Here is a 24,723-nt window from a genome sequence, read left to right on the forward strand (position 1 = left end):
TCAAATGTGTAGAGAACCGCCGGAGGAAAAGCAGCCCCACAAAGACACTGGGAAACACCTCCCAGCCACACCAGGCAACCGATTCATTATTTGAAACTGAGAACTTCTTTCTGAGAACCAGGGTTAATCAACTGCCTTTTAAGAGCCAACCTGAGGGCTAGGCAGACTTGTAAACAATACAGGGACCAAGTCTGCCAGCAAAGCCAGGCCAACAGAGCAATGACCCCCTCCCCCAACCCATCACCCTCCCCATTCATGGGAACACCAAGGGCTCCCCCTTGGCAATGCGCAGAGGGGTCGGGAGGAGGACAGGGACGAAAGCAGAGCGAGGAGGCGGCGGCGGCGGCTGGGTCTAGTCCCAGCGCTGGGTAAGACGCCCTGCAGAGGCTGCCGAGCGAGCTCCCCTAGCAGGACACGCTCCACGTGGTGGAGAACAACCACGGGCTGCCGCTGCGGGGGCTGCCGCTGCGGAATGGGTGCGGAGGGGTCCGACTCCGCGGGGCAAGAGGCGCTACAATGCCCCGCCACCGGCGCCACCCGCTCCCTGGGCAGATGCGCGCAGCTGGCGAGGGCGCCTCCGCACGGGCGGCACTTGGCGGCCAGCTGCCCCAGGCCCGCTCCCTGCGGAGCCGGCGCGCTGCGGGCGGGGACGGGAGGGGGGCTCTAGGCGCGCCCGGGGCCGCCTCACCTTGCACTGGGTCACCGCTGCCATCCTGCTGCGCTCCCCCCCGGGCCCGGGACGCGCCGCGCCGCCCCAGCCCAGAAGCTGCTGCGCCGCCGACGTTGGGCCGCAGAGCGCGGCTTCCCCCGGACGTGCGGGGGCAGGGCGGGCGCGGGGCCCAGCTGCAGCCTCCGCCGCCTGCTCCACCCGGGGGCGACGCGCGGGCTGCGCTGGGCCCGCCCCCGAGCCCTGCTCGCCGCTCGTAGCCCCGCTCCCGGGGCCCCCGTTGGTTGCGCGGAGCGGGGACAGGCCCTACAGAGTGAGAGCCCCGCGTTACCCCTTCAGTGCTGCGGCACCTTCCCGCCCTGCGCGCCACACTTTGGGTTCCCCGGCGGAGAAGGGCCATGGAAGGCTTTGGCCATCAGCCTGGCTACTCCTCCGGGAGAGGGATTACAAGCCCTGCCCTCCACCTGGGAAGCGTCTAGACACTAGGGGCCCCGCTGCTGTGCATTGCAGCACTGCCACTGTACTGGAGACCAGCACGTACCCATCGGCTGGGCTGGAGGGGACCGGGCTGCAGGGAGGCTTCTCCCGGCAGAGGGCTTTGCTCCCGTGGCCCGCTAGTGAGGCAGATAGTCCCGTTGGGACAACCACCTTCCCTTCCCAGCGCTGGCCAGGTCTACACCAGGAGCGTTTTGCATAGCTATACTAGCAATGCACGGCTAGCGAGGTTGCAGTTTGTAGCAGGAATACTCTGCACCGTTGCTAATACAGGTGATTTAAGTCTGTCATCTTTCCCCACCCCGACCCTGTGTGAAATAAGGGATACTGGGAAAAGCACAGTTTGCTGGTATAACTATCTGCACTAGGGTCCTCCAGTGGCACAGCTATGTGGGCCACAAATCAGTCAAATCCCTCAGACCAACCTAGTTTATGCTGGGGAAAGTTTGCAGGGTAGGCCTGGTCACAGTCTCTCTGTAAAATTGGGGTAATAGGCAATAGCCTTTCCCTACTTCACAGAGGTGTTGCAAAGATCAATCCATTAAAAATTGTGCAGGCGCTGTGATGATATGGTAATGTGTACCACAGTGAGTTCCTTAGGCATACCATTTCTCCCCAACCTGCTGCTCGCTATGCTGGTGGTCACCCCTCCACCCCTGAAGGGGCTGTGTGTCAGTCCCACAGCCATTTATTAACTCCTTATCTGTGCTGATGCCATGTTCTTCCAGTCTTCAAAGTGTTCAGAATTCATGATGAGTCAATCCCCAAAATCATGATTGACATAAAAATCATGGGTATTTGTAATTGATCTGTATTGGTGCTTTCTGGTTTTTTAGTTTGTAGGTTTCACATTTTCAAACTTTTCTCTGAAATAAGAGCTAGGGGTTTGGTGTTTTTTGTTTTTTTGAATGAAAGCCAAGATTTGTGACTGCAGCAGCTGAGACTTTAAGAAAAACACAAAATATTATGAGACTTGTGATAAAATAAGACTGTGAAGCCTCCCATCTTTTCAAGTAAGGAAATTTAAGCCCCACAAGCAAGTACATCAGGAGAATGGTAGGCCTTAGAGCCATATTACTAGTCCCCTGATCCCTCCTTCAGCCTCAGCTGTTTTAACTTTTGTCACTGGTAACGGCCCTGTGGGGCCAATATGTTGCATCACCACAGCACAGCATTCTCCAGCACACTTGTGAGGGAGTACTGCTCCAGTTATGCTGGCTTTACATTGCCAAGAGAGATCTTAGCTATGCCTCTGAGGCTGCAAAAGGGTGTACTATGAGTCAGGATGTTATCCTAGATTTATTTATTGATAGAGAGAGAGAGAACTGAAACAATTACTTTCCAATACAAATGAAATATTTATTTCTTAGTCTATTGTCAGCACGTTCCCTTCTCCCTGCCTTCCATAACAAAAACAACTAAAAATAAATTTAGCTAATACTATTTAAAGGTACTCTGGTAGTTTAAGCCCTGAGCCTGCAACTATGCACATATAATATGGGTTTTGGTACAAGTACAGTTTTGTAAACCCTAAAATGAGGAATAGAAAGGTTTTCATGAAAAAAATGGTTGTATTTAAACATTTCTATGCTGTTTGCAACCTTTAACTGCAATATTGTGCTAATACAAGTGAAACCAAAGGTGAAACTGAGTACAAGCAGATAAGCTTTGTTGTAATAGCCAACCAGGAGAAATGCAAAAGGAAAACAAATATAGTTTAAAAGGTGAAAAGTAAATCAGATTGGAGGACAGCAAAAAAGAGAAACTTATATCTGTTTTTAAAATAATTTCCCCCTCTAACAGTTTCCTATTTTAATATTTACTTTCAAATTCCCAATAGCAGGAAGAAAAATAAAAATAAATAATCAAAAACAGTCTCTTCCAGCTTCCCAGCAATAAGCTCCAGTTATGATGAGTGAGGTTCAATTACTTGGCCAGTATACATACAAATTTATGAATATAGGACTTGCAATAGTAAATCGTACCAAAGGTCCTTCTAGTCCAGTATCCTAATACCAGATGCTTACTGTCTTGTAGTGTAAGACCCTGTAGTGGAAAATTAGTGGAGATGGATGAAGCCAGAATGAATAGTTTGACTTCACATTTCTAGGTTCCATTTGCAGGGCTGGTAGTTGGAAAATATATACTGTAAACTTGAGTAGCTGTGACCCGGCAATTAAATATATAGTGGAGTTGGAAGCTCACGATGGATGCGCTATTACAAGATCACTTTTCAATCACTTGAATGTTTTACGTGACTAGAACATAGTAACAGATCACCACTAAGGATGAATGAACCAGCCTGAGCTTTTGCCCCAAACCTTAGCCCAAAGTGAACATCTGAGGACCAAAAAGTTAATTTTTTTCTCTTGCCTCTCTTCTTCCTGCTTTTCTTTGACACAGAAATACCAAACACTACAAGACTGGCTATTCTTGTAGTCTATTCTTGAATTTTCAAACCAGTATATACCAGAAATATCACACACAAAAATCTGTTCTTGTGAAATTTCCAGTCTGGTAATGGAAGAAAGAGCAAACTATCCTTTTACCACTTTCTTCAGAAGAAGAAAACCCACATCATGAAATATATATCAAATGGCAGAAGGGTGGCTTCATGTAATTTACCATTTGATCTTGCTCAATGTAACAAACACTAACTGTTTCCTAACCTGGGCCATCCAGTTGAGCAGCAGAGTACTTCTGTGGCTCTATATACTAGCCATATGGGGATTACTTGTTAGAATTGAGTTTGAGGAAGGGGGTTACCAGAAAACAAAAAACCATTAAGCCAAAGCATACAATCTAAATAATGGTTTGCTTTGCAGCATCCATTATAGAGAAACCCACAGTTGTCACTCAGAGCATCGAAGTAGCTTTTCAGAGAGTGGGAGAAGGGAGAGTAGACAGAGGGTTAGAATTATGTATTATATTAGCAAAAGTGAAATGTGGACATTTTAAAATATAATAGTTTCTTGTGTGATACAAGGCTCATGCATTCCTTAAAGATCTGCCCTTTATATATCCTATTGCTGACTCTGGGTTTCTGCTCCTCTTGCTTGTTCCCAACAGTCTATGTTATAAAGCACTCCATTCAGTTAAAAAGCTGTCAAGGAGCTAGCCTGGATTGTGAACAGCAGATTTCAAATTATTGTGTTAGAATGTCCTGTGTTAAATTAGATTGAATTAAATTGCATTCTATTACAGTACAAATGTGTGGCTGTTATGCTGTTACAGATACATTATGAACTGTCTAATCCTGTGCTATTTTATGCCATTTGCTGCTTGCTTGCTTTCATTCTTTTTTTTTTTTTAAATTTTCCACTTTTGTACCTCTCACAATCATTCTCCTTCCCAATAGTTTTTTTAAATCCTTTGTCTCTTCTACTGCTCTTTATGTCCCCGTTTAGCCACTCTGGATTCCGTTGCTCTTCTAGCTTTTTTTGATTTTACTGGAATTAATTTGATTATAACCTCTCCAACTGTATCTCAAATCGCTCTCACCTTACCTTACTATGCATTACTGAATTCCTGCCAATTTTCTTTCCTGCTTTTCACATTACTTCAAAGTCTGCTTTTCTGAGTTCCAGTCGTCTTTGTGTTATTGCCTTTTCTATATACTCTCATCAGCATCTGAAACATGATGATATAACTAGATCCTAGGTGCTCATCAGCCGTCCTTAACCTTATATATTAGCCCAAATTACTTTACAACTATTGGGTCCAGAGTAGCCTCTGACCTTGCTCATCATATGAGAGCATTTTTGATAGTCTCTAAGTCCAGACGTTGGACATTTAAACCATGTAATGAAACTTATAACCTTAAGTTCTGCAGCTCAGGATGAACACTATAATTGGACTACAATACTTCTGAACTGTAGCTTTCTGAACAGACAAATGCATACATGAAGAAATTATTAGCTACTGTGAAGATATATCAACTGTATCAAATCTATCAATTGATATGCGTCTCATCACTATAGTGCCATATTGATATACAGAATGCCCTGGTAAATTGGAATGATTACTGTCAGTTTTTAATTGGATAACTACAAGGAAAATCTAAGTTACAATATTGGACATTAATGCTTTCAGTCCCCCAAGCGGATGAACATTAAAATCAGTCCCCGTTCCTGAGCTCCATTTCTAATGCTTCCTCCTCCAACAGTTACTAATTTGGGGGCCATTGTAATCATGACTTTAGGAATTTTTGCTCCCACCTTTTGCCATCTCATTTCTCCAAGACCTGTCAAGCATTTTAAGTAGTATGCACTTTCCCACACTTCTCAATGAATGCTGACATACCTAACTTAAAAGGATTACTTTCTGCTGAGAGGAATTGTAATCCTCTTTTCCTGCTCTGTAAATCCTCTGATAAGTGAAAAAGAAAGGCCAAGATCTGTTCTGCTGTGCAGGACAAATCACCATCTCATATGGCATAGCTGAAACATCAAATCTAAGATTTACTTGTGGTCACACTTATCTGGGAACTGTCTCTGTTGTATTTATTCATTAGCCTCTTACATCACTTTTTTTTTGACGCTTTGATATTTTCTGTTTTAGTTTCTAAATATATGTGTACAGACACATAACTTATTTTAACTGTATGCAGAATAAAACCAAGAATGCCAGCTATGGTATTTTATAAGTTGCTTATGATATTGAATTGCCTAAGCATTAATAGCTTTTAGTATTATAATTATAAAGCCTATAATAATAGACTAAGCATATTTATCATATTTAAAAACTAGTGACTTTCCAAACTAGCCAAAACCAACTGGGAAATTCTGCAGAATTTTCAGAAGTTGCTTTTTTAAGGGAGTTATCTGGTATCATGAAGGTCCTGACTCCAATGACTTGTCTTCACTTATGAGTTAACATGAGGTAACACAAGGTTGAGTGTTCCCCTTCACTCATGTGTGGCAGCATTAGTAACACAAGCTGGCTGGCACATCTGGGAGTATCAGACAGACCTCAAATGAGCTCACCATGTCAGCCACTACACATAATCTCTCTCTCTAACGTGAATGTAGGTTAATGCTGTCACACAACAATCATGTGCCAGTAGTCCTCCCATGCCTTCTCAGGATTCCCTTAGGGCCCTGCACCCTCTGGTCTTTTCTTATCTACCTATTTCCTGTTTCCTGCCCAGAAGTCTCATATCCTTACACATCAGCCTGCCCAATGTTTGTTCCCCACATTCACAACAACTTCCAGTACCAGCAACTGCATTAATCCATCTCCGATACTGAGCTGTTTTTTGAGAATGGTACCCAAGAAGAGAGAGCCTCAGCATACTGCTAGCTGGCCAGAGGCTGACACCCACATCCTTTCACTAGGCACCTGTGATGCTTCATCATGGCCAGCCTTAAATGTATAATAATCCTTATTGAGGACAGTTTTTTTTTTTTTACAGTATCTGCCTTTAACTGAACTGCTTCTCTTAATTTTTGCGTTATGGCTAATTTCTCTTGTTTTTCAAACGAAATTCAACAACTTTTCTAATAGTTGAATGTCATGAACCAGATCAGAATCTCCGTTTTGACCATGCATGTTAGACACACAGCCATATTTACAGAGCTTATGGTGATCAGCTCCCATCTTCCTCATAAGTGTCCATTTCCCCTTCTGGTGCATTGCTGCAGAGAAAGATTCAAATTCTGTGGCAAATTCTACAGCCTCTCAAAGTGTCTTTCCCCCCCTTTCACTGATCTTTATCTGCATCTGCGCATCTATAAACTGGCACGTTGCCAGTCTATCCTGGAAGCAGGGCCGGTGCAACCATTTAGACGACCTAGGCGGTCGTTAGGACGCTGGGATTTGGGGGGTGCCATTTTCTTCAGCAGTGACCGCGGCGGCTAGATCTTCGGCCACCCTGGTCGCCGCCGGCATTTAGGCGGAGGGAGCTGGGGCAGGGGACTGCGGGGAGGGTTGCCTCAGCAAGTAAGGGGGGGGTGGCATGCAGGGGAACTCCCCCCCCCAGCTCACCCCTGCCCCGCCTCCTCCCCGAGCATGCCGTGGCTGCTTCACTTCTCCCGCCTAAGCTGATTGGCGCCGCAAGCCTGGGAGGCGGGAGAAGTGAAGCAGCCATGGCGTGCTCAGGGTGCTCATGCTCGGAGCAGGGGTGAGCTGGGGCGGGGGGGTGCCTCGGAGTGGGGAGCTGACGCAAGGGGGTGCCTCAGGGCAGGGGGGGAAGTGCCTCAGGGTGGAGGGGGGGAGCTGCTGCCGTGGGGGGCACCTCAGGGCGGGGGTGTGGGGGGAAGGCGTGCAAGATGGAAGTTTTGCCTAGGGTGCGAAACATCCTTGCACTGGCCCTGCCTGGAAGGCCTCAGTGGTAATCTGGTATGTCAGGAACACAAATCTCCTGAGGTCCCCTACCAGTTCAGGTGGGGGTTTCTTCTTTCCCTCTCCTTCTAGCTCTTAGCTGTGCCCTGGCAAGCTCAGTTTGATGGCTGGCTCCAAACTGCGTATCAAGGGCTTGTACCAAGTTTGCATAACTCCATCTCTTTTCTGGGACTAAGTTCTGCAGCATTATCAGAGCTGAGCCACTCAAGTTGGCTGCTAGAAACCGCTCTCTTTGTTCATCTCCCCAGCCATTTGTTTGGGTTATGGTGTCTAACTGAGCCAAATGAGCTTCCAAGCAAGCTTTCCCCCTCAAAAGATTGTAGGCTTTTTTGCATTATTTGAACAGAAACAATCAGACTTCTCTCCTCTGGTCCTTTATGCATTACAGAGGAGAAAACTGTTTTAATGACCAGTCTTTCCCAAGTTCTCTGGCTGGCTCAGTTCCTTATCTAGATTGCTGACTTCCATTGTGGTCTATGAGCCTTTGATTTCCTTCTGTTGCTGAAAGTTTAGCTTCTTCAGTCTTTGCTGCAGTTCATCTCTGTTAGCAAGTTGGTCAAAGATTTTCTGGTCTCCTCTTCTTCCTGGAAAAACTTTTTATTCATGGCAGTCAGGTTGCTAGTAACATTATTGATCTATCTTGTCATTCCAGATTGGCAGTGTTTGCAACTGGGCTTCCCAATCGGGCCAGACATTAGGTAACTGCTGCCCCAACAAAGATTTTATTTCTGATTACAAGTCGTCTCATACTACTTTCTGGAAAACTTCACAGTGTGACTTTAATTTCTTTTGTGAAATCTCAACTCTTGTTTTAAATTCCTTTGGCCATCTTTGATTTGAGCATGCACTTCCATTATTTGTTTAATATTGGTTCAGCAGGAGTACCTGCTCACAACTTCTTTCCTTGGAAACCAGCTCTCACTCCTAAAACTAGTGCCTCTTTTAGCACAAGCAGTTAACCAACGTTTGGGTCCTTGCTGAGTTGTTTCCTTTAGACATAACTGATGCTAAAGTCAGGTATTTCTTTGGTGCAATCCTGTTTATTTACAAAATGTACACAAAATCCTCTTTCGCTGAGCAAAGTAAGATCAAACAACAAGAGGCTGTTTCTTTGCTCACAGTTCCAAGTCTGCCTTTCTAGCCAGCACTTTGGCTCAAAAGAAGCTCTCTCTCTCTCTTGGCTGCCTCTCTGGGCCACACTCCCAGTGCTTCTCTAGCTTTCTCCTGGCTTTTCTAGCTGTTTTCTGCTGACTTTTGGTTTCTGACATATGGAGCTATAATCAATTCAATGCCCCAGTCCCTACACTCACAATCAGTTCCTAAAGAAACCCGTCACTCTCCCTGAATTAGTTCTTGTTCGAGCCTTTTACATGGTCAGTGCTTTGGGCAGTGGCTTCTATTGTTTTGGCTATCTTACTCCATAATGGAGCTTAATCAGTGCTGGCATCTAAAAAAGAAGTGCTGGAAAGCAGGCCAGTGGATGGCCCCAGGAGGGAGCAGGGGAGCTGGGAAGAAGAAGATGGGGGGCAGTTGGGAAGCTGAGGGAGGCCTAGAGGATCAGGGGTGATTCCCCGGAGAGCCCAGCCTGTCCCCATCTCTCCCCCATCTGTGCCTGGCTCCTGCTCCTTTCAGGGGGCTGCACTGTCCAGAAAGCCCTGCTATTCTGCTCCTGATATCACCCAGCTCCACCCAGGCTCCCAGCAGCTCTGGCTCTGCTCTGCCCTGGCCAATCCTGGCAGTAGCATCCAGGCACCCTCCGCACTGACCCACTACAGAATGTTTCTGCCCAGCCCAGATGCAGCATCCCTGTCTTCCTCTGTGCTGACCCTCCTCTGAGCTCCGCTCACCCAAGCCCAGCACTAGCACCTACCAGCTATTAAGCAGGCCAGGGAAAGAAGCCACTTGGCCTGGACCTGGCAGAAGTACTGGAATGCCATTCCAGCTCATAGACTCATACACTCTAGGACTGGAAGGGACCTCGAGAGGTCATCGAGTCCAGTCCCCTGCCCTCATGGCAGGACCAAATACTGTCTAGACCATCCCTAATAGACATTTATCTAACCTACTCTTAAATATCTCCAGAGATGGAGATTCCACAACTTCCCTAGGCAATCTATTCCAGTGTTTAACTACCCTGACAGTTAGGAACTTTTTCCTAATGTCCAACCTAAATCTCCCTTGCTGCAGTTTAAGCCCATTGCTTCTTGTTCTATCATTGGAGGCTAAGGTGAACAAGTTTTCTCCCTCCTCCTGATGACACCCTTTTAGATACCTGAAAACTGCTATCATGTCCCCTCTCAGTCTTCTCTTTTCCAAACTAAACAAACCCAATTCCTTCAGCCTTCCTTCATAGGTCATGTTCTCAAGACCTTTCATCATTCTTGTTGCTCTTCTCTGGACCCTCTCCAATTTCTCCACATCTTTCTTGAAATGTGGTGCCCAGAACTGGACATAATACTCCAGTTGAGGCCTAACCAGCGCAGAGTAAAGCGGAAGAATGACTTCTCGTGTCTTGTTTACAACACACCTGTTAATGCTTCCCAGAATCATGTTTGCTTTTTTTGCAACAGTATCACACTGTTGACTCATATTAAGCTTGTGGTCTACTATGACCCCTAGATCTCTTTCTGCCATACTCCTTCCTAGACAGTCTCTTCCCATTCTGTATGTGTGAAACTGATTGTTCCTTCCTAGGTGGAACACTTTGCATTTATCTTTATTGAACTTCATCCTGTTTACCTCAGACCATTTCTCCAATTTGTCCAGATCATTTTGAATTTTGACCCTGTCCTGCAAAGCAGTTGCAATCCCTCCCAGTTTGGTATCGTCCGCAAACTTAATAAGCGTACTTTCTATGCCAACATCTAAATCGTTGATGAAGATATTGAACAGAACCGGTCCCAAAACAGACCCTTGCGGAACCCCACTTGTTATACCTTTCTAGCAGGATTGGGAGCCATTAACAACTATTCTCTGAGTACGGTTATCCAGCCAGTTATGCACCCACCTTATAGTAGCCCCATCTAAATTGTACTTTCCTAGTTTATCTATAAGAATATCATGCGAGACCGTATCAAATGCCTTACTAAAGTCTAGGTATATCACATCCACCGCTTCTCCCTTATCCACAAGGCTCGTTATCCTATCAAAGAACGCTATCAGATTAGTTTGACACGATTTGTTCTTTACAAATCCATGCTGGCTATTCCCTATCACCTTACCACCTTCCAAGTGTTTGCAGATGATTTCTTTGATTACCTGCTCCATTATCTTCCCTGGCACAGAAGTTAAACTAACTGGTCTGTAGTTTCCTGGGTTGTTTTTATTTCCCTTTTTATAGATGGGCACTATATTTGCCCCCTTCCAGTCTTCTGGAATCTCCCCCGTCTCCCATGATTTCCCAAAGATAATAGCTAGAGGCTCAGATACCTCTTCTATTAACTCCTTGAGTATTCTAGGATGCATTTCATCAGGCCCTGGTGACTTGCAGGCATCTAACTTTTCTAAGTGATTTTTTACTTGGTCTTTTTTAATTTTATCTTCTAAACCTACCCTCTTCCCGTAAGCATTCACTATACTAGACATTCCTTCAGACTTCTCAGTGAAGACCGAAACAAAGAAGTCATTAAGCATCTCTGCCATTTCCATTTCCCGTTACTGTTTCCCCCTCGTCATTGAGCAGTGGGCCTACCCTGTCCTTAGTCTTCCTCTTGCTTCTAATATATTGATAAAAAGTCTTCTTGTTTCCCTTTATTCCCATAGCTAGTTTGAGTTCATTCTGTGCCTTTGCTTTTCTAATCTTGCCTCTGCATTCCTGTGTTATTTGCCTATATTCATCCTTCGTGATCTGACCTAGTTTCCATTTTTTATATGACGCCTTTTTATTTTGTAGGTCACGCAAGATCTCAAGGGTAAGCCAAGGTGGTCTTTTGCCACATTTTCTGTCTTTCCTAACCATCGGAATAACTTGCTTTTGGGCCCTTAATAGTGTCCCATTGAAAAACTGCCAACTTTCCTCAGTTGTTTTTCCCCTCAGTCTTAATTCCCATGGGACCTTACCTATCAGCTCTCTGAGCTTACCAAAATCCACCTTCCTGAAATCCATTGTCTCTATTCTGCTGTACTCCCTTCTACCCTTCCTTAGAATGGCAAATTCTATGATTTCATGATCACTTTCACCCAAGCTTCCTTCTACTTTCAAATTCTCAACAAGTTCCTCCCTATTTGTTAAAATCAAGTCTAGAACAACTTCCCCCCTAGTAGCTTTTTCAACTTTCTGAAATAAAAAGTTGTCTGCTATGCAGTCCAGGAACTTATTGGATAGTCTGTGCCCCATGGTGTTATTTTCCCAACATATATCTGGATAGTTGAAGTCCCCCATCACCACCAAATCTTGGGCTTTGGATGATTTTGTTAGTTGTTTGAAAAAAGCCTCATCCACCTCTTCCACCTGATTAGGTGGCCTGTAGTAGACTCCCAGCATGACATCACCCGTGTTTTTTACCCCTTTTAGCCTAACCCAGAGACTCTCCACACTTCCGTCTCCTATGTCCATCTCCACCTCAGTCCAAGTGTGTACATTTTTAATATATAAGGCAACACCTCCTCCCTTTTTTCCCTGTCTATCCTTCCTGAGCAATCTATACCCTTCCACACCAACATTCCAGTCGTGTGTATTATCCCACCAAGTTTCAGTAATGCCAATGATGTCATAGTTGTATTTATTTATTAGCACTTCCAGTTCCTCCTGCTTATTACCCATACTTCTTGCATTTGTATATAGGCATCTAAGATACTGGTTTGATGTTGCCTCCCAGCTTTGCCCTGACCCTCCTTCCTCTCTGCTATTATAGCCCGTGCTCCCTCCTGTTTCCAACCCATCTCCCAGGTCTTGTTCCCCACTTACCTGTGGGCTTTGCTCACCTGTCCCCGTCGAACCTAGTTTAAAGCCCTCCTTACTAGGTTAGCCAGTCTGTGCGCAAATAAGGCCTTTCCCCTCTTCGAAAGGTGAACGCCATCTGTTCCTAGCAGTCCTTCCTCGAATAGCATCTCGTGGTCGAGGAAGCCAAAGCCCTCCTGGCAACACCATCTTCGCAGCCAGGCATTCACCTCCACGATGCATCTGTCTCTGCCCGGACCCCTACCTTCAACAGGAAGAATCGAAGAGAATACCACCTGCGCTCCAAACTCCTTAACCCGTACTCCCAGAGCCCTGTAGTCACTCTTGATCTGCTCAGTGTCACATGAAAGCTAATGAAAAAAAGACTAGAATGGCCTTCCAGAGCGTTCCGGCACAACTTGAGCATTGAGCTGATTTGCTTTTTTCATTAGCAAGAATAAAGAGCAGCTAGCACACCTAGCAGCTTCATTGAGATCTGTGATTGCCCAGAGATCAAAGACCTGCTTGCTGGAAGCTACCAACACCTTCCAGCATAACAATTTTATTCCATGGCAGGTTGAGGGGAGGGCTAATACCCAATCTCAATCACTGTATTGGAGGATATTACAAAATGGCAGATGGGTTTTATGGTAATGGCAGTTTACATTTTTTTTTAAAGATGGAAGTGTCTCCATTTTCCCTGTCACTCCTCTGCTTTCACTAGCTTCTCAATGGATTCCAAGTGGGGATGGGGAGAATTAAAACATACAAGCAGTTATTTAGTGTTACAAACAGCATTACATGAGTTAAAAGCACATTAGCCAAGCAATCCCCACAAATGCAGGAATAGGGGTGGCACAAGTATACTTGCAATATGCATATATAGCTGTGTGCTACTTACACACTGGCACTTGCATCATAGTGTATTCCTAGGAAAGAAAAACTTGTAAGAGACCATTGGCCTAGGTATTAAGTGCAAAACATTAAAAAGTGCTCTTGTGAAAGCCTAATGTTCAGCTGAGTGGGTGGATGCACAGTAAAGGCACCTCCATAGTTTTTCTGTGCTGCTGCATCCAAACTGTATCCTGTTCTTGTAGATTTGAATTTTGTCTCACATTTGTGGAGTGATGCAGGAGTATCTCTAATTCAATAGAAACTCCAGTCTGTCAAGTTTCTGGGTACTGTGAATTTCCCATGCTCCACTTGGTAGCTTACTAGTTCCTTCCAGTCATTAATCTGCTCATCAGTCACCAGATGGTGAAGGACTTCCATGGACAGATGGATGGTTTTCTACCAGAAGCCTGCAACAGCTGGATACAGGAAGTAGACCTAGTCAGTCAGACCCAAGGCACTCAACATGTACGAAGAAGTAGGCTGACAAAGTGCAATTCCAATACACAAAACATTGCACTTTTGTGTTATCTGTGTCTTTTCACTTTTGTTTTTAAGTTTCAGAAAAACGGCCCTACTGCGTCAGACCAATGGTCCATCTAGCCTAGTAGCCTGTCTTCCGACAGTGGACAGTGCCAGATGCTTCAGAGGAAATGAAAAGAATTGGGCAATTTACCAAGTGATCCATCCTCTCTCATCCATCCCCAGCTTGGCAGTCAGAGGTAAAGGGACCCTCGGAGAATGAGGTTACGTCCCTGATCATCTTGGCAAATAGCCACTGATGGACCTATCTGCCATGAACTTTTCTAATTATTTTTTTTAACCCAGTTATATTTTAGGTCTTCACAACATCCCCTGGCAACAAGTTTCACAGGTTGACTGTGCATTGTGTGAAGAAGTACTTCCTGATATGTTTGTTTTAAACTGGCTGCTGTTTCGTTTGCCTTTGGATATGACATAGCACTGCTTGGGAACTACACCCACTGTGTGCTTATGCATTTTATTTTTTTGGCAACTGGACAATCCTTTAATAAATGATTTTCGTACAACAACCCTCTGTTGTGTGTGTTCCATAAAAGGAAACTGCCTGTCATTTAAAAGTAAACGTTTTAATAAAGTCTCAGATTTACAATTCTTGCAACTGGAACTAAGTCATATATATCCAGTAATTATGAATTTCAGTCCTTATCCCACTTTTCAAATTAATCAAATACATTTATACTGATAGCTAACGTTGTGCTTGCATTAAAATATCTGTCCCTGTAAACCAAGGATGTGGGAACACCCTTATTTTCCTGGCCCTCCTGGACCCAGCCCCAATTTCCAGAGGTGCACTAATAGATTGCCTGTAAAGCAGCACAACTATTAACCCTCTCCTACCCAAAGTACTTCCCCTTATTCTTACAGATGTGCAGTGTCACCCAAAGGCACATTTTACTGCTATCCTGCACATGATCACAGTGTAGTTAATTTTCTTCTGCTAGACACTTGCAAATCAGCTTGGCCTTTTTGACTCAGGGAAATAGAGAATAGGCTCAGAATTATAATGGGGACCAATACCCTATTGATATCATTATTGGGAAGGAACAAAGTACCACCTAGTCCATATGCAAATCCGCAGGCCTCTGGAATATTCTGACATTATGCATTTTGATAGTGCACCAAACATAGAACAAATGGATATAAACTGGCCATCAGGAAGTTCATACTTGAAATTAGACAAGGGTTCCTAACCATCAGAGGAGTGAAGTTCTGGAACAACCTTCCAAGGGGAGCAGTGGAGGCAAAAGACATATCTGGCTTCAAGACTAAGCTTGATACATTTATGGAAGGGATGGTATGATGGGATAGCCTAATTTTGGCAATTAATTGATCTTTGACTATTAGCGGTAAATATGCCCAATGGCCTGTGATGGGACACTAGAGGGGGTGGGTTCTGAGTTACTACAAAGAATTCTTTCCTGGGTGTCTGGCTGGTGAGTCTTGCCCACATGCTCAGGGTTTACCTGATCACTGTATCTGGGGTCTGGAAGGAATTTTCTTCCAGGGCAGATTGGCAGAGGCCCTGGGGGTTTTTCGCCTTCCTCTGCAGCATGGGGCACGGGTCACTTGCTGGAGGATTCTCTGCACCTAGAAGTCTTTAAACCACAAGTTGAGGACTTCAATAGCTCAGACATAGGTCAGGGGTTTGTTACAGGAGTGGGTGGGTGAGATTCTATGGCCTGCATTGTGCAGGTGGTCAGGCTAGAAGATCATAATGGTCCCTTCTGACCTTAAAGTCTATGAACCTCCCTCTATGTCCCACCAATGCTGTGTAACATGTGAGTATTATCCTTTCCTATTTATACACTTGTGTGCACCTTATGGGAGCAGATAATAGGCACGTCTGCCATCAATGTCCTACCACAATTCAGGAGGTCTATCCACTGAATGTCTACAGTTATTTGGGGTACATTGCTCACCCTCACCATGGCTGAGTGAATCAAAGCAATAATTCCCTGACAAATATCCATCACTACAGATCCAACAGTTGACTTGCCAGCACTGAACTGATTAACCACAGGTCTGTAACAATCCAGGCTAGCCATGGTGATAGCAACTTGTCCATGTGTCCTGGCGCTGAAGGGCTGGAGAGAGCTCCTCACACAACTCCAGGATTGTGGCCTCTCTCATATGGAAGTTCTAGGCCCACTCCTGGTTATCCCATGTCTGCATAATGATGCAGTCGCACCATTTAGTGCTTATAGGCCTCATCCAGAATCGTCAGGCAGCACAGGAAGATTCATCAACCATTAAGCACTAAGTCAGCTGTCTCCACTGTTCCAGCTCGTATTTAAGGGTGAACTGTCAGGCTCGAAGGAGGTTACTAGTGGAGTCCCTCAAGGATCGGTTTTGGGACCGATCTTATTTAACCTTTTTATTACTGACCTTGGCACAAAGAGCGGGAATGTGCTAATAAAGTTTGCGGATGACACAAGGCGGGGGAGTATTGCTAACACGGAGAACGACAGGGATACTATTCAGGAAGATCTGGACCACCTTGTAAACTGGAGTAATAGTAATAGGATGAAATACAATAGTGAAAAGTGCAAGGTTATGCACTTAGGGATTAATAATAAGAATTTTAGATATACGTTGGGGACGCATCAGTTGGAAGCGACAGAGGAGGAGAAGGACCTTGGGATATTGGTTGATAGCAGGATGACTATGAGCCGCCAATGTGATACGGCTATTAAAAAAGCAAATGCGATTTCAGGATGCATCAGGCGAGGTATTTCCAGCAAGGATAAGGAGATGTTAGTACCGTTATATAAGGCGCTGGTGAGACCCCATCTGGAATATTGTGTGCAGTTCTGGTGTCCCATGTTCAAGAAGGATGAATTCAAACTGGAACAGGTTCAGAGATGGGCTACTAGGATGATCCGAGGAATGGAAAACCTGCCTTATGAAAGGAGACTCAAAGAGCTTGGCTTGTTCAGCCTGGCCAAAAGAAGGCTGCGGGGGGATATGCTTGCTCTATATAAATATATCAGGGGGGTTAATGTTAGAGAGGGAGAGGAATTTTGGAGTTTAGTACTAATGTAGGCACGAGGACGAATGGGTACAAACTGGATATTAGGAAGTTTAGACTTGAAATTAGACGAAGGTTTCTAACCATTAGGGGAGTGAAGTTCTGGAACAGCCTTCCGAGGGAAGTAGTGGGGGCAAAAGACTTATCTGGCTTTAAGACTAAGCTTGATAAGTATATGGAGGGGATGTTATGATAGGATAGTTTAATTTGGGCAATTGATCTTGAATTATCACCAGATAAGTCTGCTCAATGGTCTGCGGGGAGATGTCGGATGGGATGGGAACTGAGTTACTGCAGAGAATTCCTTCTTGGGTGCTGGCTGGTGAGTCTTGCCCACATGCTCAGGGTTTAGCTGATCGCCATATTTGGGGTCGGGAAGGAATTTTCCTCCAGGGCGGATTGGCAGGGGCCCTGGAGGTTTTTCGCCTTCCCCTGCAGCGTGGGGCATGGGTTGCTTGCTGGTGGATTCTCTGCAGCTTGAGGTCTTCAAACCAATTTTGAGGATTTCAATAACTCAGTCCTGGGTTATAGGTTGTTATAAAAGTGGATGGGTAGGGTTCTGTGGCCTGCCTTGTGCAGGAGGTCAGACTAGATGATCATATTGGTCCCTTCTGACCTATGAGTCTATGAGCTCTTCATGTGGTATGTATGCCCTCCTGCTGGTGCTTTTGCATAGTGCCACACCACTGCCAAAATGACCACCTCCACATCACCATGCCCTGTTTCTTCCTCCTCTTGCCAAAATGAGCATTCATTAGTGCCAGCAGTTGGTGCAGGTCATTGCTCTGAATTGGATCCATACCATGCCACCACGTGGAACATAGGTTCATTCCAGATTTCTGTCTGGAGACAAGCCAGAACTGGTTTACTTGAACAAGCTGCTAGGTCCATCCCATTCTGCCCAGCATCCCCAGAAGGGACAGAGGAGTGCTCCCACTATACACTGTGAAAGCATTCCAAGTGGTGTAGTTTGCTGAAGAGTTATAAACCATGTGATGTGCACCCAGAAGTCTTAGCTCCACGCTCCAGCGAGCAGAGCACCAGTGTGGATGCAAGGCATTACAGCAACTTTTCCAGTACTCCACTGTCAGTTGGTGATGTGGATGCTGTCCCTTGTGATGGGCTAGCATAGATGCACCCTCAAAAGTGCTGAACGTAAAGCAACCCTTGCACTTCCCTGATCTGGGGACTGCTGTCTGCCAGTGCTGTCCCATGGCACAGCTTAGTGCTGAATGAATATGATGCCAACTTCTGCTAACTGCACCGGGATAGCTGCAACCAGATCAGAGAGATGCTCCAGCCAGCTCCTCTTTTACTTGGCTTCTGATGGGTGTGTATAGAAGCTATGATGCTGCTCTACATCACCCAGGCATCTCCCTATCCAGAAGAGATTCTCTTCTAGTTAAGTATCAGAGGGTAGCCGTGTTAGTCTGGATCTGTAAAAGCAGCAAAGAATCCTGTGGCACCTTATAGACTAACAGACGTTTTGGAGCATGAGCTTTCGTGGGTGAATACCCACTTCCTCAGATGCATGAGGAAGTGGGTATTCACCCACGAAAGCTCATGCTCCAAAATGTCTGTTAGTCTATAAGGTGCCACAGGATTCTTTGCTGCTCTTCTAGTTAAGCCAGTTTTATAGCCACTCTTATTCTACTATGAGTGTCCCCATATATGAAGCTGCTGGAGCCAACCTACTTCCCAAGTTGTCTCTCTTGCTTGGTAACCTAAAAGAAGTTTTAATTTCCCTTGCATCAGTCATTATTAGTACATAAAGTGAATTTTAGCAGCAAGGACAGAGAAAATGTCAGATATTGGAAATGTTATAGACGAAAAAGCAGCAAAATTTGGTTCTGGTCTGCATGTGCAGTGCAAGGGAAAGGGTAAAAGCAAAAATGCTCAGATTTCAAAATGAGGGAGGGGAGTTTGTGAGGGAAGAGCTTACGTTTAACAATTCAGTTATTTGTATTAGGGCTGTCGATTAATCACAGTTAACTCGTGATTAACTCAAAACATTAATCACGATTAATTGCACTGTTAGACAATAGAACACCAACTGAAATTTATTAAATATTTTTGGATGTTTTTATACATTTTCAAATATATTGATTTCTATTACAACACAGACTACAAGGTGTATGGTGCTCACTTTATATTATTTCTGATTACTAATACTTGCACTGTAAAAATGATAAGCAAAAGAAATAGTATTTTTCAATTCATCTCATTCAAGTACTGTAGTGCAATCTCTATTGTGAAAGTGTAACTTACAAATGTAGATTTTTTTTTGTTACATAACTGCACTCAAAAACAAAACAATGTAAAACTTTAGAGCCTACAAGTCCACTCAGATGTACTTCTTGTTCAGCTAATTGCTAGACAAACAAGTTTGTTTACATTTACGGGAGATAGTGCTGCCTGCTTCTTATTTACAACGTCACCTGAAAGTGAGAACAGGCATTCACATGGCACTGCTGTAACTGGCATTGCAAGGTGTTTATGTGCCAGATATGATAAACATTCTTATACCCCTTCATGCTTCAGCCACCATTCCGAAGAACACATTTCTGTGCTGATGATGTTCATTTGTATGCATTGATGGTAAAATGTAGGAAATGATTCTTTAAAAAAGGAATTAAATATCTGTTACACTAAGGCCAGATTCTTCTCTGAATTTAGACCACACTTACTCCAGTTTCTGCTCCTCTGGAGCTATGGCATGTCCTTTTCTTGATTAGTAAGATGTGCTGGGCTGGCAGTTCCACAGTCAGTATCGTCATCAGTGGTGCAAGTGGAATCCATTTCTTACTGGTACAGAGAGGAACAGGGGGCACATGACTTCCTCACGTAACCCTCCTCATGACTCCTCCCCACCTTGCCCCCACACTCTCCCTATGATCCACCCTCCTTAGCTGGGGACATGGCAGGGCTCTGTCCTCCCACTGCGCTAGAGACTTTGGAACCGCAGTGGCAAAAGGAGCAGAATGTGGGGCTGCTGGACAGCCCTACACCGGCAGCTCCTTCGCAGGGCCAGATTAACTCTCCTGTGGGCCTCGGGCTATTAGATTTTTTTGGGGGTAGGAATCTGTCTACAAGCCTTTTTCCTAATTTAAAACAAAATTATCACAATTATGGCATCGAGGCTATTAATGCTATATTAAATTTGCCTTTTAAGTAACATAAAGCCATTCTGTGGTTACATTTCAGTCTTAAAACATGCAGAATATAGTTAAGTTAATTCAAAATAGTCTACTTCTCACCTTAGAACAGCTGTTATATTAGTTTCTTTCTGGGAGGGAGTTTGGGTACAGGAGGGGGCTCCAGGCTGGGGCAGAGTGTTGGTATGCAGGAAAGGGTGAGGGGTTCATACTCTGAGAGGGAATTTGGGTGCAGGAGAGGATTCTGACCTGGGACAGAGGGTTGTGGTGTGGGAGGCGGTGAGAGGTGCAGGCTCCAGCCAGGAGGTGCTTACCACAAGCGGCTGCCAGCTGGTGGTGCTGCAGGGCTTAGGCAGGCTGCCTGCCCACCACAGACCCACTCCACTCCTGGCAGCACTCTACGTACTAATAATGATAGATACGTCTCTGCACACCCCTGGAGTTGCGGAGACGGTGCTGAGGGCGGGGGCAGTGCACAGAGCATTTCCCTCCGCCCTTGCCAGGGGGCGTAGAGACGTGCCAGCAGCCGGCCACTTCTGGAAGCAGTGTGGGGTCACGGCACTGAAGCAGCCTGCCTGAGCCCTGCTGGACCACTGGACTTTTAGCGGCCCTGAGATCACAATTGACTGGCAAAAGCACCAGGATCAACCAGTCGATCGCAGTTGACAGGTTGGTGACCACTGAGTTGTATATAATTATGGATTTATTTTTGCAGGGTCTTCTTAGCCCGAGGCCCTGGGCTGCAGCCCCTAAAGCCCCTGCGTTAATCCGGCCCTGCTCCTCTGGCGTGGTTGCTGTACCACCCCAGCTCTTCCGCGCAGGGTCTCCTCCATCTGTAAAGCAGCCACGCTGGAGGAGTTGCCAGCCTATGGCTGCCAGTAGTCCCACATTCTGCTCCTTTCCCCATTGCGGTAATGCCGGCAGCTCCTCTGGCAGCTGTATGAGCCCAGCCCAACCTCTCAGCCCTGTCCTCTGGTGGGGTTGCTGCTGGGAGCCAGAGGAGATGCAGCTCCGTGAAAGGGCAGGGGTTCTTGTCCCTTCCCCACTGGGAGGGGCAGCAGGGAAAGGAGCAGAATGCCAGCAGCTCCTCCAGCAGCTGTACTTCCCCCAGCCCTGTCCTGTGGCAGGGCTGCTGCTGGAAGCCAGAGGAGATGCAGCGCTGTGGAAGGGCAGGGAGCAGGGCTGGAGGTTCTGCTCCTTTCCCCATTGTGGTTCACAGGAGAGCTCTGAACCGCAGGGCTCTCCAGGAACCGCAGCGGAGAAAAGGAGCAGAACATGGGGCTACCAGGTGGCCCCACACCCGCAGCTCCTCCAGTGCAGCTATACCACCCCCAGCCCTGTCTTCCGGTGGGGCTGTTGTACAAATGAAGGAGACCTTGCATGGAAGGGCTGGGAGTGGTACAACTGCAAGGAGGATCTGCCAGCGTGGGGCCACTCAACAGCCCTACATTCTGCTGCTCCTCTTTCTGGTACGCTGTACCGGCTATAAATATCTTGCTGGTACAGCGTACCGGATCATACTGCCCTACTTGCGCTGCCAATCATCATCATAATCATTTCTATAAAACAGAGAATAAACAGCTAAAAAAAATGGTGCAATTTAAGCGGCACGTCTTCACATTTCAGTTGAGGCTTTCCTCACTCAATTATTTAAATCAACAGGTTTCCCCTTACAACTGAGATTTTATATCCACCCATGAGTTTTTAAACCTCTCTTCTTACCGGTTTTTTTCCTTCCTTTCTTGTTTTACTTAGATAAAATTATCTGCAAATCTTCTTTGATCTCCACATTTTTCCACCCAGAGAAACCAAACAGTGGTTGATATCACAGCTTCTCATCTTTCTATTGTAGACGCTGCATAAACAAACAGATCTCAGACTGTTACCTCACAGTGAAGACAGAGGTGAGCCAAAATTTCAAGTAGCTCTCTTGACAGATACCACAGAACTCTTTCCTGCTATTGGCCTATAGGATGTAGGTTAGATCCTAACCTACGTTGAGCTCACACTTGGCACAGCTGGAGAGGTGGGGAGGCAAGGTGGTTCTAAACCATCTTTCAGTTGCCCAGTGGTGATGCTACCTCTGACTAAATTTAGAGCAGCCTAAGTTTCACAGGCTGGACGCTGGCTTGGGGCAGCTTTAAGTGTCCTTTGTGCAAGTCCAGCAGTGCCAAGGTTAGTTCAGGCCTGCCCCTATGCTCACTGATGTCCATAGCATGCCAGGGTGGATGCAGGTTCCTGATTCAATAGGTATGCCATACTAAGCGGTTGAGGGGGCACCAGCCCTGCACAGCAGTACCCTCCACCTCAGCACTGCAACCCTAATCCTGGCCTAGTGTAGAGGGGAATCCCCAGGAAGGGGAGGAGAGGGATCAGAGAACAAACCCTCCCCTCACTCATCCTGCAGCAGCGGTTCCTGTCCCACAGGGCCGGACCCGGTTCCCTGCCATGACGGAGGGGTAGCTGGACCAAATCTGAATAAGCAGCACTGTGATTCTGTGTACCTGGTTGTAACACCTAGAGTGGGGAGCCGATCCCAGCCCTGCAGGACAAAAGATGCCACTTCCAAGGCAGGGACCAGGCGGGCTCACTCTCCAACCCCCTCCGAGGATCTCCCCTCTGCACTGGCTAGGAGAAGTGTGCGTTTGCCTGTTTTTGCATTCTTGGTTTCACGTTTCCTGTGGGTGAAATTCAACCCATGGACCCACACTAAAGTTGCCACTAATGGCAAGGCACCCACTGACTTTAATCATGCAGGATCAGTAAAGGCCAAAGATCTGACCATCTGTCTTCTTACTGAGTTTCTGCTGCCATCACACTTTTCCCAGACTACATTTACAGACTTCATTAAAAAAAAAAAAATCAAGACCTCTAAGTGAGAGAAGAATTTGGCACATCATGCTGTAGCTGAAACCTTGCAAATTACTGCTACACTTACAATCCGATGTCATAAACAAGCCAAGTTTTGAAGGTCTACCCAAGTGAGGAAGGGTTTTGGGGTTGGCATTATAGCTACATTATATCAGAAGGTAAAGAACCAGAAGCTGCATTGTGTGCAGGAAGGCACTATTTTATCCAGTCACAAATATCTGAAACAATAGCAGCAGGGATATCAAACATTACTGGCAAAGTATGTTCTTTTCATGGGAGTATGTTCTCCCAAGGTTTCCTCATGATGCCTTACCAAGGCTTACAGGATAAACTGTTCTCCCTTTGGTGGTGTTGCTTTCTGGAATTAGCTTTGTCTGTTTCAGGAGCATCTAGAACTATACAGCACAAAATGTTCAGAGGGGCCTGCTTTGAACTTCACTTACATTTGCACAAGAGGGTGTAAAACACTACCCGATCACAACAGTGACATTTTGCACCAACTTTGCACAAGTATGAATGTTTAAGTTTCCTCTATTGTAAGTGAGGAATTTCCCTTTCTGAGGCCTTGAGTAAAATTTTCTGAAGTGCCTAAGTGACTGAGATCTGGTCTACACCTATAATTTAGGACAACCTAACTACATCGCTCAGGGCTCAAAAAAAATGTCATGTGCTGTGCAACACAGTTAAGTCAGCCTAATTCTCACTGGAGACTCAGCTAGGTTGATGAAAGAATTCTTGGATCAACCTGGTTACCACCTCTCAAGAGAGTAAATTTATTACAGTGATGGAAAAACCACTGCCACTGTAGCGCTTGTAGTGCAGACATGTCCTTAGAAACCTAAGACCTTGTCTCCACACAGGTTGTGCTGCTTTAACTATACAGATACAAAGTGGTATCACAGAATCATAGAAGAATACAGTTGGAAAAGACTTCAGGAGGTCATCTACTTCAACCCCTAAGGCCTTGTCTCCACACAGGTTGTGCTGCTTTAACTATACAGATACAAAGTGGTATCACAGAATCATAGAAGAATACAGTTGGAAAAGACTTTAGGAGGTCATCTATTTCAACCCCCCTGCTCAAAGCAGGACCAACACCAACTAAATCATTCCAGCCAGGGCTTTGTCAAGCCGGGCCTTAAAAACCTTTAAGGATGGAGATTCCACCACCTCCCTAGGTAACCCATTCCAGTGCTCCACCACCCTCCTAGTCAGGGCCGGCTCTAGGGTTTTTGCCGCCTCAAGCCGCGAAAAAAAAAAAAAGCCGTGATCATGATTGGCGGCAGCTCCACTGTGCCACTTTCTTCTTCGGCAGCAATTCGGCAGCAGGTCCTTCCCTCCAAGATAGACCGTGGGACCCGCCGCCAAATTGCCACCGAAGAGCCCGACATGCTGCCCCTTCCCCTTGGCTGCCCCAAGCACCTGCTTGCTCAGCTGGTGCCTGGTGCTCCTAGTGAAACAATGTTTCCTAATATCCAACCTAGACCTTGAGAACTTGAGAACACGGAGCAATGGTCTGTCATCTGCCACCACTGAGAACAGCTGAGCTCCATCCTCTTTGGAACACCCCTTCAGGTAGTTGAAGCTTGCTAGCAAATCCCCCCTCACTCTTCTCTTCTGCAGACTAAACAAACCCAGTTCCCTCAGCCCCTCCTCGTAAGTCATGTGCTCCAGCCCCCTAATCATTTTCATTGCTTTCCACTGGACTCTGTCCAATTTGCCCACATCCTTTCTGTAGTTGGGGGCTCAAAACTGGACGGAATACTCCAGATGTGGCCTCACCAGTGCCAACTAGAGGGGAATAATCACTTCCCTCAATGTGCTGGCAATGCTCCTACTAATGCTGCCCAAT

General features: G+C 45.9%; 1 protein-coding gene across 2 annotated transcripts in view; it reads right to left on the reverse strand.

Annotated features, from left to right (window-relative positions):
- Positions 1 to 1,082, reverse strand: part of CDCA7L (cell division cycle associated 7 like) — a 32,264-nt gene extending 31,182 nt beyond the window's left edge. Inside the window, exon 1 of one of the 2 annotated variants that reach the window (XM_030550747.1) lies at positions 999 to 1,082. In XM_030550747.1, the coding sequence (XP_030406607.1) occupies positions 999 to 1,067 (69 nt within the window). In that variant the 5' untranslated portion in view covers positions 1,068 to 1,082. Of the gene's footprint in view, positions 1 to 688; positions 798 to 998 lie in introns of those variants that run through there. The other variant, XM_030550748.1, reaches the window with a different exon arrangement.
- Positions 1,083 to 24,723: the final 23,641 nt, after the last annotated feature.

The sequence above is a fragment of the Gopherus evgoodei genome, chromosome 2, assembly GCF_007399415.2.
Source record: "Gopherus evgoodei ecotype Sinaloan lineage chromosome 2, rGopEvg1_v1.p, whole genome shotgun sequence".
Lineage (NCBI taxonomy): Eukaryota > Metazoa > Chordata > Testudines > Testudinidae > Gopherus > Gopherus evgoodei.